At 36.9% G+C, this 18,331-nt stretch overlaps 1 protein-coding gene across 5 annotated transcripts in view; it reads left to right on the top strand.

Moving 5' to 3' along the window:
• The window catches only part of LOC114658102 (protein arginine N-methyltransferase 8), a 209,091-nt gene that overhangs the window by 95,635 nt on the left and 95,125 nt on the right, over positions 1-18,331 (top strand). For 4 of the 5 annotated variants that reach the window (XM_028810146.2, XM_028810135.2, XM_028810153.2 and 1 more), the window contains exons 3-4: positions 1,576-1,731; positions 13,398-13,461. In XM_028810146.2, the coding sequence (XP_028665979.1) occupies positions 1,576-1,731; positions 13,398-13,461 (220 nt within the window). The remainder of the gene's footprint in view (positions 1-1,575; positions 1,732-13,397; positions 13,462-18,331) is intronic. The other variant, XM_051923007.1, reaches the window with a different exon arrangement.

Raw genomic sequence — 18,331 nt, 5'->3', positions numbered from 1 at the left:
GAGCAGCAAGGGTCAAACAATGGTGTATAGGGTATCTTATAACTTTATTCATTTGTTTGGTTTAAACAAGTACACCTGAGTACTTATTTCTAAAACTTATGTTTTCACTGTTAGTTTAAGCATATTTATGTAAATAGATCATAAACAAAGCATACATGTCTGCAAAGCAATGTAAAGCACAAATCACTGCATCATATTGAGTATTAATTACTTTCACTATTTGGTACAGCAGAAACAGGACAAAGATTACTCAAAAAAATCTTCAGACATAGCATGGCATATGTACTGCATGAGACAAAGAGAACTGCAGGTGAAATAGGTCTCATTCATATATCCTAGAACATATTGCCATTTTGAAAAGAATATTAGAATAGTTTTGTGTAGAACAGGCCATTCAGCCCAACTGAGTGTGACAATCCTGTTCACCTAATTTTTCTAAAATTATATCAAGTCAAGTTATGAAAGTCCCCAAAGTAGCACTCTTTACTTGGTACAATAAATGAGAAATGTCTGAGATTTATTGCGAGAGACAAGAAGAGCAGGTGTCTCTTTTTAAAAACTTGTATGGATGAGTCCGTACGTATATACGTGTACAAAAAAAAAAAACCAGGAAGATGTGTATGCCAAAAAAAGAATCATATTCATAAAAACTGCCATACGCACAATTGTACAAAATCTATCATTTATAAATCACAATTACCATGTAAATATGTAAAAGTGAATGCATGTCAAACCCCACCCAACTGGTTACCATCTTAAAACCACCATTTATGGTCTATGCTAATCAGTCTTGTACATATACAATCACAATGCTGAAGACATTCATTGACTAGTAGTGCAGCCTTTCACCTGACGCATCCAAATGCCACCATGAATGCATTTGAGGAGACAAACAATATGTTGCGCTGAACAACTGAGTTTGCCAAGAGCCTGTACAGAATTGTAGCACAACTCCTCTGCACTCTGATGGTCTAGGAAAGGCATAAGGCACCAGCGTCTGAGTGAGTAACTGCTGTCACAGGGCACAAGTAATGACATCATTGCTGTTGCAGCGAATAGAAGAGGCCATATGAAATACTGAGTGTACAGCTAGTTACCTTGCCAACAAGCCAACCAAATACACACGGATAACTTATATTTCCTATTTATTGCATCAAGAGATATGAGTGAAATGGATCACTGGATTACAGAATACAGAAAGCTATTAAAAGAGTATAATTATTGAAGTCAAAGGAAATGGATTGTATCTGAAAATTAGGGCAGGTGTTGAAAGAAGGCACATGACCATAATGTTGACCGCCTGATCTCTATATTACTTACCAACAATGACTTGAATGTTGTCAGATCTTATCAGCTTTAAACAGATAGGTGGTTACTTAGCCTACTGGTAACTTTAATAGGTCAGAGTGTTATAAAGTTAGAGAGAAACCACTTAACTGGAAACAACATTCTCTTTATACATTATAGGCTTTTAACATCTTACAGTATGTGTTGGTGTCATCTTGTGCACACCTTCTTGCACAGAACATTTCCAGCAGTGTGTTAGACTTCAGCACTTGCTATTATCTTTTATAGGAAATGCTGAAAGACGAAGTGCGGACACTCACATACAGGAACTCAATGTACCATAATAAACACGTTTTCAAAGACAAGATTGTCCTGGATGTAGGAAGTGGAACTGGCATTCTTTCAATGTTTGCTGCTAAAGCAGGAGCAAAGAAAGTTTATGGGGTAAGTGTTGACATTAAATTTCATTTTGATATTAAACAATAATACTGTTTAAAACTTGTTCTTTCCCATCTAAAGGCATTAGGAACATATTTTGTTGTGTATCTGAATCATTTTTGTTTTAACAATTAACACTGTAAAATGATTTGCCATTGTTGATTAAAATTATCATGAACGTATTTGTCAATAACATGTTGTTTTGGGATTATATCAAGGAAGAACAAAGTTCTATAAATATTTATATAAATATATATATACAGTTAGGTCCATAAATATTTGGAAAGAGACAACTTTTTTCTAATTTTGGTTCTGTACATTACCACAATGAATTTTAAATGAAACAACTCAGATGAAGTTGAAGGGCAGACTTTCAGCTTTAATTCAGTGGGGTGAACAAAACGATTGCATAAAAATGTGAGGCAACTAAAGCATTTTTTTAACACAATCCCTTCATTTCAGGGGCTCAAAAGTAATTGGACAAATTAAATAACTGGAAATAAAATGTTCATTTCTAATACTTGGTTGAAAACCCTTTGATGGCAATGACAGCCTGAAGTCTTGAACTCATGGACATCACCAGATGCTGGGTTTCCTCCTTTTTAATGCTCTGCCAGGCCTTTACTGCAGCAGCTTTCAGTTGTTGTTTGTTTGTGGGCCTTTCTGTCTGAAGTTTAGTCTTCAACAAGTGAAATGCATGCTCAGTTGGGTTAAGATCAGGTGACTGACTTGGCCATTCAAGAATTTTCCACTTCTTTACTTTAATAAACTCCTGAGTTGCTTTGGCTGTATGTTTTGGGTCATTGTCCATCTGTATCATGAAACGCCGCCCAATCAATTTGACTGCATTTAGCTGGATCTGAGCAGACAGTATGTCTCTGAACACCTCAGAATTCATTTGGCTGCTTCTGTCCTGTGTCACATCATCAATAAACACTAGTGTCCCAGTGCCACTGGCAGCCATGCACACCCAAGCCATCACACTGCCTCCACCATGTTTTACAGATGATGTGGTATGCTTTGGATAATGAGCTGTTCCACGCTTCTCCATACTTTTTCCTTGCCATCATTCTGGTAGAGGTTGATCTTGGTTTCATCTGCCCAAAGAATATTTTTCCAGAACTGTGCTGGCTTTTTTAGATATTCTTTAGCAAAGTCCAATCTAGCCTTACTATTCTTGAGGCTTATGAGTGGCTTGCACCTTGCAGTGCACCCTCTGTATTTACTTTCAAGCAGTCTTCTCTTTATGATAGACTTGGATATCAATATGCCTACCCCTGGAGAGTGTTGTTCACTTGGTTGGCTGTTGTGAAGGGGTTTCTCTTCACCATGGAAATGATTCTGTGATCATCCACCACTGTTGTCTTCCATGGACGTCCAAGTCTTTTTGCGTTGCTGAGTTCACCAGTGCTTGCTTTCTTTCTCAGGATGTACCAAACTGTAGATTTTACCACTCGTAATATTGTAGCAATTTCTCGGATGGGTTTTTTCTGTTTTCGCAGCTTAAGGATGGCTTCTTTCACCTGCATGGAGAGCTCCTTTGACCGCATGTTGTCTGTTCACAGCAAAATCTTCCACATGCAAGCACCACACCTCAAATCAACTCCAGGCCTTTTATCTGCTTAATTGATAACAACATAATGATGGACTTGCCCACAGCTTCCCATGAAATAGCCTTTGAGTCAATTGTCCAATTACTTTTGAACCAAAATTAGAAAATAGTTGTCTCTGTCCAAATATTTATGGACCTAACTGTGTGTGTGTATATATATATATATATATATATATATATATAAATTCTAAAAATATTTCATAGGAGTAATGATCATGACTGCTTTATGGTGGTAAGAATTTTAACCGATGCATGGATTTTTGTATAACATAAATAAGATGAGAAGTATGACATATCTTGGAAAATGGTTGACTGCAGCAGATTTTAGGTTGGCCCAACAAAGAAAGTTTTAAAAACTGTATTTTTCTAAGAACAGGTCATATACAGTGGAATCAGACCCTTCACTTTCTGCAACATTTATTGTGCTGTAGATTTCATTTTAAATGGATCGATGTGCCTTTCCTGTCCATCTATCTACATTCAATAATCCATAATGACAAAATGTCATGTTGTTTTCTAACCCACTTAATCCAGAGAAGGGTCATTTTGAACGGTTTGGGGGGGGGGGGGGGGGTATTGGAGCCCATCCCAGCCAGCATAGGAGACAAGCAAGGAACAAACCCTGGACAGGGTGCCAGTCCATCGCAGGGCAAACACACACACCAAACACAAGGCAGGGCAAATTTTGTAGTGTCACTAATTCACTTAATCTGCATGTCTTTGGACTGTGGGAGGAAACTGGAACACCCAAAAGAAATGTACTCATACATGGACAGAACATGCAAACTCCATGCATGGAGGAAATGGGACACAAACCTAGATCGTCTTACTGCGATGTAGCAGTGCTACCACTGCGCCACCATACCACCCTATAATGACAAAATGAAAATATGTTTTCTGTGCTGTTTGCAAATGTATTATGCAATGTCAGTGCACCATATGGTCAAAGGGTTTTTTATTGTCCCTTAAACAGAGTGCAGAGAAATTCTTCCATGTATGAGTTAATCAACATGCAGCTTGTTGTCACTCTTTGACGCCATGATCAGTGACAATTGCTACCTTAAACTGAATATTCCTTACCTCGAAAGTTCTGTCTTCCTTAACCATTATGGTAAAGCTAATAGAAAAGTCTTGTAAGCCAATCCTAGGCTTATTTCTGCCTTGTGCCCAGTGCTGCTGGTGTAGGCACAGACTGCCTGTCATCCTAAACTATATACAGAAGTTATAAAATGGACAGAGACTTGAATAGATTAGGACTTAATTCTAATTTTATTTCCAATAGCAGTGCACAAATTCTACAGGTACTCACAACGCTAAACTTTAATTAAAAAGGATTGAAATAGGGTGGATGAATGGAGTATGGTAATTCCTCAATATCCTCATTTACATTTTTGTAATGCATTTTCTTTTGAGGAAAGGGATTAGGAAAAATAGAAAATGGACTTGGCAAAAAAGTAATTTGTGACAAAACCACTATTTCTGGTGATGAGTGTATGAGTGGGTTGTGTGCTAGACCACTGTCCATATAGAACCCTTTCCTGCCTTGCGTCCATTGTATGCAACTCTGAATTAGATTAAATTGGGTCTGAGAATGTTGTATTAGTTTTGTTGTAACAGATCTTTAAAATGAAAATATACTGTAAGCTACAGACTTACAGTAGGTTATAACTATATCAAAAATGGGAGGGCGAGCTGATTAATATTTTTGTTTAAAATAGAAACTCTGTGACTCAAAATCTAACTTGACTGGTCAGTAAAACTGAAGTAAATGCTGTCTTTAATTTTTTCAATCATGCTCAGTCATCCAGCCATGCTCTACATCTAGTTTTTGTGGTTATGACCGTGAGGAGCTTCCAACACTATTCATGAATCAGATTTCGAGAAGTTGAAAGTACATTGATGGGCACAGAGTCACACATCTGGAAAGGTTCAATTTAGATCACCATCCAGTCAACCAACATGGACAATCCTACAAGAACAGGGAAAGAGCCTGTCACTCCACACAGAATACACCCAAGCCACAACCTGAAATGCTGTGCAAATGATATGAGGTGACACCACTTGTCACAAAGTGGACATCTATCACAATGCAATTTGTAACTGTCCATGTTTAAAGGCATTTGTCTCATTTTGTATTGACAGCACCACTCATCTGAAGGACAGTTCTACATTAAATTTTTACTAAACTATTTTGAAAAAAGATCATATCATGTATATCAAACTTTTGCCATTTTCATTTCTTAAATAGGACATTTTTAGGAACAAAATGCCAAATTTGTTAAGTTGACAAGCAGATTAACATTCCTTCCTGAGGCATAAGTTAAAGTGCTTTTGTAAAAGAATAATAATTTGTCATAAATGACAAGTTAATTTGAGTGAGACAAATAGAGTATACTAGTTCAGCCTCAGTAATTCTATCAAGAATACATTAATAGAAAGCATTTGTATGCCAAAACATTTCTGCATAGAAACAAAACAGTACTCTTAATACAGTGCTAATGCAGCAATCTGATTTGGAAAAAAAACATTCAAAGAGTCTCACTTCAGTGTTTTCTCTCAAATATCGAGGGACATTTTTAGCCATAGCAGATACAAATATGATTTTTTTTATTTGTAGAATAAAATCTGTATTAGCACCGGTGCCACTGAAGGCTGTGTACATCCCCCTACTTTATTCCCTCCACACCAATGACTGTAGGTCCACTGATCCTTCACTTTACTGATCCTGAAGTTTGCCGATGACACCACCATTACTGGACTAATTACTAATGGTAACAAAACAGCTTACAAAAAGGAGGTGTCTTGTCTTGTGACTTGGTGTGCTACCAATAACCTGGTCCTTAGAACCAATAAGACAGTGGAAAGGTCACGGGCTTTCACAAACAGCAGTTACAACCTCTACCACTAGAAATGAATGATTCTGCAGTCAATATATTGGAATCCTTCAAATTTTTGGGCACAACCAAATCACAAACTCTCTCAGCCAGGACATTAACAGTACTTACATCACTAAGAAGGCTTAGCAGCAGTTGTACTCTTTATGCAAACTAAAGAAATTAAATATTGCCCAGACAAACCTACAATTTTACAAAGCCATAATTAAAAGTGTGATCACATTCTCCATTGTTGACTGGCTTGGTTCAGCAGCAGTCCACTCCAAAAATAAATTACAGCATGCTGTGAGGTCTGCTGAGAAAATATTTGGCTGTGCTCTCCCATCTGTTGCAGACCTGTATACATCTCATGTCACTAACCATGTCAAAACGATCACCACAGACTCATCTCATCCAGCTCATCAATTGTTCCAAAATCTCCCCTCTGATAAATGCTTCAGGCCAATTAAAACTAAAAATAACAGACACCTAAGCTGTTTCTTTCCCAGAGCCATAGCCTTCTCAAACCAGTAATTTAGCTTGTCTTCTTTGCATATTCATGTGTTCTGTCATATACTGAAGGTGCATGAAGGTGTGTGTATGTATAGTATATGTACATGTATGTGTGTGTGCATGTGCATACACACTACACACTCACACTTTCACTTGCACAGTTTAATTTTCCCATCTCCTTTATAATTGCACTATTCTGCAACTTTGTTTAATGTTTTTGTTTTTCTTTTTTAACTTATGCTATGTATGTTATTTGTATGTGACACTGTGTTACGTTATAAGCAGTTCTAAATCTACCAAGTCAAATTTCTGTAAATTAAGTACTGGCAAATAAAAGTGATTCTGATTCTGATTCTGACTCTGATATCTATCTATCTATCTATCTATCTATCTATCTATCTATCTATCTATCTATCTATCTATCTATCTATCTATCTATCTATCTATCTATCTATCTATCTATCTATCTATCTATCTATCTATCTTCTTATATTAAATAATCATTGTAATAGTTTAAGATGCTGATTTAAAAAAATATTACCCATTTATGCCATGCTGAGAGTGAGACACAATCATGAGGTGTGTTTTGCAGATTAAAGTAAAACAGGGCAGCTTTACCTTTGTTCTGTAAACTAGCATATCCATGTATGGCTGAAACTTCAATGTTTTAAGCCTCTCTTTGCCATACTGGAAAACATCTGAATCTTTTTCAAAACTGGGTGCAACTGTTTGTGTCATTTTTTCTTCACAGCATCATGCTGCGTTGTAGTAGACAAGTGACCTTCACTTCACTGTTCCTTTTTGTTCCTGTTGAAGGAAAGAATGACAACCTTAGCAGCCTTGCTGTTTATTTGCATCATGCTACAGACAGGCAGTACCTACTGAGCACATGAATTTCCCTGCATACCCCTGTGTGCAGTTCTTAACATTGTGCAAAACAAATGTGATTTAGTTGCTCATTCATTACCTGGACCTGTTTATGATTGACTGTCATGGGGAACACACATTAGCAGCAGGCCCATCATAGGCCACACTCACACACTCACCTGTAATAAACACACACATGACCTGTCAGCCTAACTTTCACAGCTTTGGGCAATTCCTGGAATCTGTGGGTTGAATCATGGGAAGCTTATATTAATTAACCTGATATGGCTCAATTATTGGAGTAGCCCTGCATCGTGTGATTGGATTAAATGGTTTCCCTGACTTAATATGTGGATTGTCAAGTAATATTCTAATACGTTTCATTAACTAAAGCTTTAAACTGTCAAAATTCTTACCTTGAATGTATAGTACGTTTTGAGGGAGATCATAGTGAGTGTTCTGAATTGGAGAATCCGAAAGCACAAAAGTCTCAATAATTGCTCAAAATTCCCACTAGAGGAAAAAATACAGAAAAAATCCTGACTAGTCACACAAAAGGCAATGTAGTATCTTTAAAAATAAAAATATTTATTATTAAAAAAAGGCTCTATTTAACATGAAGTTCTAAAGAGCACAAAACATACAGAAGACAAGGCTTTCAAAATATGCAATCCAAAGCAAACACAGTCCCAATACAAATCCAAAAGAGTAATTGGAAAACAGAGCACTAGGTAAAAAATCCAAAAATACACAAATAATCAAAAGCAATTACAGGAGAGCGCATAACTACTACAAGTTCATTGAAAGTGAACTGCATGGGACTAAGGGTTATCCCCACCTTTATAGCGCTGAGGGGTGTCCCTTGATGGTGATTGGCTGGTTGCCCCACTTCTTGGGGACCATCTTCAAAACACATGAAACATAAATGAAGATATACAGATACATAGAAACTAAATAACCAACAATATTGTCATAAAGAAAGGTGTCAAAAATGAAGACAACAGACAATAGTGGCATTTCGAACCCAGATAGGGGAGGAACCCTGGCTGAAACATGATAGTGGGACCCGTAACTTTTACTATAAGCGTTACTGTATTCATTTCCATATTATATTACTAGACCATGCAATGAGGTGTTTGGTCAAGGTAACACTAACGCTAATAATAATAATAATAATAATAATAATAATAATAATAATAATAATAATAGTAGCAGCTCCATAAGACTGAATCATATTAAATTAATTTTTTAATAGTTGGATTGATAGAAGGAAAACCGTATTAATTTTATTCAAAGCATTCTTTTCAGGCATTGCTAATAAAACAACATTGGTTTTCCAAAATATCTACTTATTTGGCTGACACTTGTCTCCACGGCAGCTGACAACATTTGAGATACAATTGGTTCCGTTTCTTTTGTTTTCCCAAGTGGAGCACAGGCAGGTGAAGTGACTTGCTCATTGTCACACAGTATTTTTGAACCAACAACCTCTGGGTTCTGAAGTCTAAAGCTTTAACCAATACAAGCACACTGCCTATTAAATAGGAAACAATGATTAAAAAATATAAGCAAAATAGTAGGATGATCACATTTCAATGAAAAGTTAATTTAAAATATTTTTTAAACAAACATGGGACAGGAACTCAATGGTTAGCACAACTACCTCACAGATCCTGGGACCAGGATTCCAGATTTCTTGCTTTTTCGATTTTGATTTTGCTTTTTGATTTTTGTATTAAGTTTTAAAAAAAACTATGGCTGACGTTTTGGTTCCGGATTTTGTTTGGTTTTAATATTGCTTAATTACTGTAAAAATATATACAAGTATCTATTGCTTTTCTGCTGTGACAACACTTTCATTTCAATTCATTTTGCATACTATTCTTTCCAGTCTCTTATGGTTTATTTATTTTATCACTATGATGGTGATGATTGAGTCAAGATTTAATTGCGAGAATTTTCTGTTCACATGTGATTTGCTGCCCAAGACTATTTTGTGTGTAGCAATTGCACCTACTGCTATCACATGGCTGCCATTGTCATTATGTAGGACATCAATGTGTGACTGGTATTTAAGAAGGCCATGTAGTCAGCTTGTTGTTCAAGTCTGTGGATATTTTCTAAACAAAGCACTGCATGTTGGCTACCAGGTATAGGACTTTTAGCTAGTCAGGAGTTTTTACTTTTGTTTTTGATTTAGAGTTTTGACTGAAGATTTTTAAGTGACGCTAGATTAAAGTCTCTTCTTGCTTTGACCTTTTACCTGATGTTGAAAGACTGTTTTTTTACTAATCCCACTTAGTGAGTTTCATTTCCAGTTCATGATATTATAAATGCTGATATGTTTCAAATATTGGTAAAAAATATAGGCAAAAAAAAAGAAAAAAGATACAGCAACAGTGATATTTTGAAATAATGGAAATGTTACAAAATGGCCCAAATCTAATAACTGGCAATAAACCGGTCTGGTACAAGTAAGTGTGTGCATGCTCAGTGACAAACCAGTATTTCTTCCACCATAATAAAAGGACAAGTTTCTGTATTTGTGTCAGTGTATCTGTGGGGCCGTCTGATTTGTAGGGTTATCAAGAAAATTTTAAAAATAGGCAAAAACATCTAGAAGGATAAAAAAAAATCAAAAACAATAATGAAAAAATAACAAGGTGTAAAAATAAGAAAAGTAGTCCTGTTGGCCTACTCTTTTGTCCAACGTTATATGCCAGCAACTACAGTGTGGGAGCAACTTTCTTGCTCCTGCTCGGGCCATGTGAATGAGGTTTATAGCTATAATGCTAAAGACTGATAACTTCTTGTGCTGGGTAATCAAAAATAAATTAAAAGTCCCAACATAACTAGGCTAGAGTTGCTAAAGCTGGCCAGTACAGTAGTGACCACGTTTTCCCAGCAAAACACTTTGACTATAAGATTGGTCAGTTTGATAAGCGATGCTGAGAGGAAGTGTTGAAAACGGGTGACTCTATCAGAAGAAGAAAATGCCGTCACGAGGGAATGGGATTTGGTGCATATTATTATACCAGGCCAAATGGACACCCCATATGTCAAATAAAAGATGAGGTCTACATTGATTATTTAGATTTCAACCTGTCTTATATGATGTTGTGGACTTCTAGTCCATTAATAAATCATCCATGATTTCTGTCTATTGCCTGACATTCTTGGTGTATGAACCATTTCTCTATGGATGGATTGATGGAATGAATGTTTTTACTGGGGTGTTTTAGAAAACTATGAACTTATTATGTGCTTAACTGTAGTGGAATAAAAAATAAAGATTTGTAGGAGAGGAAATATAAAATCTCATAAGCCATGGTGAGGCTGTGCCTAAAGGGTGTTTTAAGATGAAGCCTGTCAAATAAGACAGATGTTAAGAATGCATAGTTTCCCAATAAATTATGTGTTCTTCTTAATAAAAAAAAATCAGATATTAAAATCAGACTTTGACTTCTGGAGAGAGATACAAAAGACTATAATTATACTTTATCAGTTACAGCTATTTACAGCAGGGCATAGTTACAGTACAGCACTGCAAAATCAGTGAAGAAATAATCAGAATGGTGTGTACAATGACCCTCATTAGTCTTCAAAACAGCATGTGGAAATAATGATAACGGGAACAGTAAGTGACTTTATTCAAGTATTTAGAAAACAAACACTCCCGTGTGCCTAGATGAGTGAAAAAAGATAAAAGTTAGGGGTGCTGCTGCAACTGCAATTTAGTGATAACTCAGAAGTAGATATGTTTACTTTAGGCTGCCATCAGGGAGAGAAAAAATGAATTACTCCTTTCTCCTGTGGTTCCCATTAATTATTCCATTTATTTAAAATGATCTGACTGAATGAAATTTGTCAAGAAACAGCAGCATCTGAAAGTGGCAGTTTCAACAGCAGTTGACATAGCAGCATTCAAAATTTTGTTTTGTTCAAGAACATCTAAGGTGGAGGAAACATGGTCACCTCAGGAGAATAACAGGCTTTTAAACAGAATACCAATGCAACATGGCTTTGTTTTCTAGTGACTTATTACAGTATAAGGAACTAAAGAAAACTTTCAGAGGACCTTGTGAAGCATTAAGGCTAACATCATATTATTATTCTGGAGCCCTTGCTTGGAGTTTTCTCTTAGCCTCAACCAGTTTTCTATTACTCGTGTTTCACTTTGTCATTTACTGGCCTATCAAACATTTAGTAGACTCTCCTTGTTGGAAATTCTGAGTGTTTTATATACTCCATTATTGAGACAGCACTGGAGAGAACATCAAAGCTGCAGGAAAATGTAACAAATGAAAACATTTTGACAAAAGATGGAGGTCATTGGGTAAAAATAATCATCCACTTTATAGAAATAATTTAAAGGCAATGTTTTCTCTGATCCAGTATATTACTCAACAGTTCATACTATCCGTTGACATACTCCACAGTACAGTAGAAAATTACTAGCAGGAATCGTCAACGTTATTGATGAAAACAAAGCCCAAATTAGCACCTGCTTTAAATTTATTGGTTGGAATAAATCCAATCCCTCTCTTTACAGAGTCCCACTGTGTGAGAAAGGTGTCCAAGAATATGTTAAATAAGCAGTAATGTGCATTCTGAGTTGATCAGAAATATTTCAAGAGAAGCACAAGTGTAAGTAGGGAATAAAACCATTGGCCTTGGACAAACCTTAGTGTTCAGTGTAGCCCACAATGCATAAATGGAAAAATATGACAAGCGTTTCCCACACCACAACCAAAATACAACTGTTATATAGTACACAGCAATACAGCACTCTGCAATTCTTTGTCTTCTTCTCTCTGCCCCTCTCTCTGCCTCCACTCCTCCACACAAACGTTGTCCTCCTTCCTTCTGACTCTGGCTCTTGGAGTTGAGGCAGCACTTCCGGGTGAGGTGGAAGCCCAAAGAAGTCTACACAGCACCCTCTGGCGGCACCCATGGAACCTAGCAGTGTTGTGCTCCATTTCCATGATGTCCTGTGGGAATTTGGGGCACGGCTGCAACCTTATTAGGGGCTTGTGCTGCCATCTACTGATCCAGGGCAGGCAATATTACATATTATTACATTAGTTCTGAATTACAGTCTGATTATTTAGGTGGTTACCTACCAGGTAATGCTTGAGGTTGGTTGGCCAGTCTGCAAACATCCGCCATGTCCTCTCAGTTGCAAGAAGCAGTTCATAAATATGTGATACAGCATCTACAGTACCAACTAATACAAAGAGAACACAACACTGTACACACTGTGTACGCACTTTTACATCAAATAAGCGAACCAGCCACAGTGGTGCAACATCAGAGGCTTCACCTCAGGTGCTGACATCCATGGTTCAATTCCTGTAAGAGGATGCAAAAATGTGTACACCTGACGAGCCCCAATAAAGGCGAAACAAGTGTTGTGTTTTCTTTGTGTTATTTGGCAGATACTGTATCAGATATATACACAAACACATACTTCTTCACAAACACATCATTTTTCTTTTAGCATTTACAATGGTAGGTGGGCACCAGGCTTTTAAAATGTGCTCAGAGCCAGATAATGATACAGAAATAACCAGAAGTCATCTTCTTTATGTACAGTGTATTAAAGGTCTCTTATATAAGATGAGATTTGCTTTGAATATGCTGAGAAATGTTGTATTGTACAATATATGAGGACAAAAGTCCAGTCTTTTTGAAAAGGGACTATTTTAAAAGTTGTTATTGTGCATGGAAATAATATTAGTAATAATAATAATAATAATATAGCAGCAGAAACTGCTATTGATTTTTGTCTCAATATTATTTTGCAGATTGAGTGCTCAAGTATTTCAGACTATTCAGAAAAAATCATCAAAGCGAATCATCTGGATAACGGTAAGAGTTTTGCTTTAATTAGCAATCTCCTTATTCTCAGTACATAATGGTTAGATAATTGGAATACAATTAGCATGTCCTTTTTTCTTTGATACCCTCCATTTTCTGAAAAGATATAAAAAAGAATGTTGTGTCTGTCATCCTGCTTGCTGCAAAGTGAAAGACTGGGTAAGAAAATGGGAAAGAACATCTTTGAGTCTGAAAGTGAAGACAAACTAAAACTGATGTTTTTTTAATACAAAGGACTGATGAATAACTGTCGTCTGAAGTCTACAGATGTTTTTGAAAGCCAGTTTCTGACGGAAATTAAGTTATGACCCTGCTTAAGTTTACTAGACAGTGACCTACTTTAATTTTTCACATTTGCCTTGTGTGGAGATTTTTTTTTAAGATAATGAGGATTCTGTACAATTACAGTTTAGCAGTCAGAGAAAAAAAAATAAGTTCACACATTGCATTTAGGTGTGAGCAATATTTAAATAATCTAATGGCAACTACACTAAAAGCAAAATAAAATTTTATCATTTTCACTCAAAAATTTACACAAGGCAAAGATCACTAGGCAACTCATAGTATTGCCATATATGATGAAAATCTAATTATTATTAAGCTATAGCATAAGTAAAGTTTGAAAACTATACTTTTATTACTAAACCGATAGAAGAAAATGGTAAGTGCACTAATTTTGAATCAAAATACAAACATAACAAACTGTGATCAAAGTACTTACTGCACCTTAATGGTACATTACAAAAGAGAACAGTGAGTGGCCGCCATTTAGTCCAAGCATGCTGTTGAGTAACTGAGCCAAGAAAGAGTGCAAGGCAGAAACCTGCTCTGGACAAAAAGCCATTTTTATCACAAGACTATTGTACAAACAAAGTGGTAATTTAGAGTCACCATTACTCTAATGCACACACCTTTAAAAAATAGAGCTATCTTGAGGAAATCTCCAAGCACACAACAAATATGGCAGCTTCATGTAGATGGTGATGAAGCCGTGAGTGTGACTGAACAGGTAAGGCAGAGTGCTACCCAGAAATCCAAGTTACCCATATCACTAATGTAAATAAATATTTAATTTTTTTTTTTTTAGTAACCTTGTGGATGCCTTCCAACAGTATACATGTAATACAGTAAGCACTAACTAAATGGTGTGTAGTGTCTTTTGTATTTGCTTTACAACCACATAAAAACTTAAATATGCAGCTAGTGCAGAAGATTATGATGCCAAAACATTAGGCTCAGGTATCTCTTGTAGATAAGTGCTGTAATGAATTCTGGTATTCCTGATGTTGCGTAACCTGAGCTAACCTAACCTCAGGAGATTAAAAGTAGGATGGGTGGGGGGCAAAGGGTCAAATAATATTTTATGGCCTTATATTTCAGTTGGATAAGTAAAATAAATGGACAGTAGGCAGATGGCAGCCAGTGATTTTACAACTATGGACTAGTACTATCTCTTGGCAGAAGAATACAAAAACCCTAAATCAGTGTTTCTCAGGTTCAGTCTTGGGCTACCACAGTGGCTGCAGGTTTTCATTCCAACCACTTTCACAAATAATCCTGTCACTTATATGTCTGCTTGATCTAATTGTTTAATTAGCTGGCCTTTTTCTTTTTACAATGTATACATTTTGCCGTACATTTAAACACAACTTTTTTTTTCTTCCTTTTAATTCATTCTTTTCTGTAAAGTAGGAGCAAAGGAGCAATGCAGACATACAGTAGGTGCAACTTGCACTGAATGCTAAAGGCAGCCACTTCTGCGATGTCCTGTTTATTTGTATGCTGATTAGTAAGAAAAGATGTCAATCTGGGGGTCTCAAGTTCACTTCTGCAGTCCACTGTACTGCAGGTGTTCATGCCAAGAAACTTCTATTTTTAAATCACTGCCTTCATATAAGAAAAGTTTTATTTCCCACTTGCTGCCTTTTTTATGTAAAAATAAAAATTACAAAATGGGTGTTTAAAAATTGGGTTAGACTGTAACAAGCAGCTGTTCGTTACACTGCAGTGAATAATTTTTTTTTTCTGTTCTTTTGCTTTTTAAGATTTTGCTCTTTTTCTGTGTTCTGGTTATTTCAGCAGCGCAGTGCAGTGCTCATCACGAATTGTCAGTATTTTGATATGTGCTAAAGTGATATGTTGTATATAAGTTGATAAATATTTTGTACCTCTGTATTTTTTACTTATTAAAATGTTTAAAGAGCAAGGAAAATGAACAGACCAGTTTTTTTTCTCTACCCCCAAAACTTCAGGAATGCTGTTTTTACAACTAAATCTCTGGCCACCGGTGAGAGAGAGGGTTAGTTTTATTGCTTAGTGACTTGCATTTCCTTTTTTTGATTGTTTGTTTGACGGATGCTAATAAGAAACAAAATTACTTGAGGTGGGGGAATGTGTCTGAGCTATTACACTGGTGAATGTGTGTTTGACAATAAAGAGAGAGGCTTGCAAAGGCAGACTTTCTCTCTGCCATGTGGTATCCTGATGAATGCAGATCATATGATGACCTGAAGTAAGCCAGGTCTTGTGCACATGATGAGCTGACCAGGAAGAATCGAATGCAACAATAAGTTATTGTGCCACCTGAAATGTCGCATCTAACATTATCAGGTTGTATGGTCTTGGTTTACAAAGTCATATTTGATTTGCTTGTATGGCACTAGTTATAACAAAATGTATTACCTATAAAACATAGTTCAAAGTTTAGCTCTTTCTACTGCCTGTGTGGATGTGTACCGTAAAACCACACATACGGACCAGTATCTAAGGTTTGACTCTCACCATCCACTAGAGCACAAACTAGGTGTCATTAGGACTCTACAACACAGAGCTAACACCATTCCCACAGACTCAGAGGCCAGGGAAGCAGAAGAACACCACGTTAAAAAGGCCCTGAGTAAATGTGGATATCCCAGCTGGTCCTTTGTCAAAGCAGGGAGGACACCTAAAGAACGCTCCAAGCGATTCATGAGAGAGGAAGGACATCCACTGCCTAAGCGAAAAACCCTTAGTGATCCCGTATGTGTCAGGAGTATCGGAACAGCTGAGGTGCATTTTCTCGAAACACCGGGTCTCAGTGGCTTTCAAACCCCAAAACACGCTACGCCAAAGATTGGTCCATCCCAAGGATCGGGTCCCACGGCAGAAACAGAGTAACATAGTTTACGCAGTTAAGTGCCAGGAGGAGTGCCGTGAATTGTACTGTACATCGGGGAAACCAAGCAGCCACTGGCTAAGCGCATGTCACAACACAGAAGAGCGTCCTCATCAGGCCAGGACTCCGCAGTCTATTTACATCTACAGGATAGTGGTCACTCCTTTAATGATGAAGAGGTGCACATCCTGGACAGGGAGGAGCGCTGGTTTGAGAGAGGAATCAAGGAGGCCATTTACGTGAAAAAGGAACGACCATCTCTGAACAGAGGAGGGGGCCTAAGGGTACATCTGTCGCCATCTTACAATGCTGTGATTGCAGCCATTCCTCAACCCTCTATGAATGGTTCACACGTCTACTAATCAGTGGACAATTTGCATATCACTGATCAACTGGCCCTTTGTCAATGGTGCTAGTCTCTGTGATTAAGCAAAGGTACTGTTTATAAGGTTGGGGGAAACCTGCAGTCAATTGAGACTGAGGAAGAGACTTGGATAAGTCTCGAAATATTTCTCCCACTTAAAAAACTTTGTCCAGATGAACAGAATCAAATTTCTAGGATTTCCTTACCTGGATTATTGAGCATGCATCGAGACTTCTACTGCCTGGTTTTTCACTCTGTCTAATTGCCTGAGGTTATCACTAAGAAGGGAAGGGGATGGAAGTGATGATCTGAAGTAGTGTTTCTGATCACAGATTGGTAAGTGTATGAGATATGAGGCATTTTGGTTGAGTCTACACAGTAAAGAATATAAAGGGGAAACTAGGGTCACCATAGGACCCTACACAACAAAACAGAATGCAAATAAGGGAGAAAATTCCACAGAAAAAGATGAATTAAAAATACGGTGGAAAAAAGTTAAGCCTGTAAAGATATGTCAAAAAAACATTTCTGAACTTCTTTTACATGCAAGTATCATAGTAGCACATTTTTCTTCATGCAAAACAAGAGAAGAAAAAAAGGCTAGCTAATTGAACAATGAGATTGTAGTGTCATGGATTTCAAAATATTACATTTTATTTTTTGCCCACACAAACAAAGATGAAATTAATTCTACACAGACAATTAACATCAAAGTATCTTCTCTTCCTGAATTGTATTACCTTAAAACAAATATTTTGCTCAGATGGACAGGGTGAACTTAACACTAAAGGAGGCAGGACATCAAAGCATCCTGTTTTACTGAATTGTACCAGTAATCAATCACGGTACCATCTGAGTAAACAAAGCAGAAGCCAGAAAATGGCTAGGATGCCTCGGCTGTATTGATTACATTATAACCTACGAACAGATGGGCGCCCCTAGGAACAGGAATTGCCAAATTGGTTTACAGCTTGGGAAAGGAAAGAATTCGGACACACTTAAAAGATCAAAAACTTTATGCAAAGTCATTCATCATGTGGACAGCCAGCCAATCAAATGTGTTTAACATCACATGTTCCAGAATCCCACGTGGAATTTTAAAATGAAATATGCCTTATCTGATGAACCAAAAAGACAACAACGTCAGAAGAAGAAACAGCGATGACCAAAGGGTGACATCAGGAGAGGGTGAGAGATATTGAGTGCTAGATTAAAAGCTGCCCAAGGACATTCATCATTGACCATTTACATACATTTTTTCTAAAGACTATATATCCAGATGTTGCTATCTACATTTTCTTTTATGCTATCTTCCATTCGTATTATTCTTCTTCAGTAAAGTT

Source organism: Erpetoichthys calabaricus, chromosome 1 (assembly GCF_900747795.2).
Source record: "Erpetoichthys calabaricus chromosome 1, fErpCal1.3, whole genome shotgun sequence".
Lineage (NCBI taxonomy): Eukaryota > Metazoa > Chordata > Cladistia > Polypteriformes > Polypteridae > Erpetoichthys > Erpetoichthys calabaricus.
The sequence above is the reverse complement of the archived record's forward strand: the minus strand, read 5'-3'. Positions and strand labels throughout refer to the sequence as shown.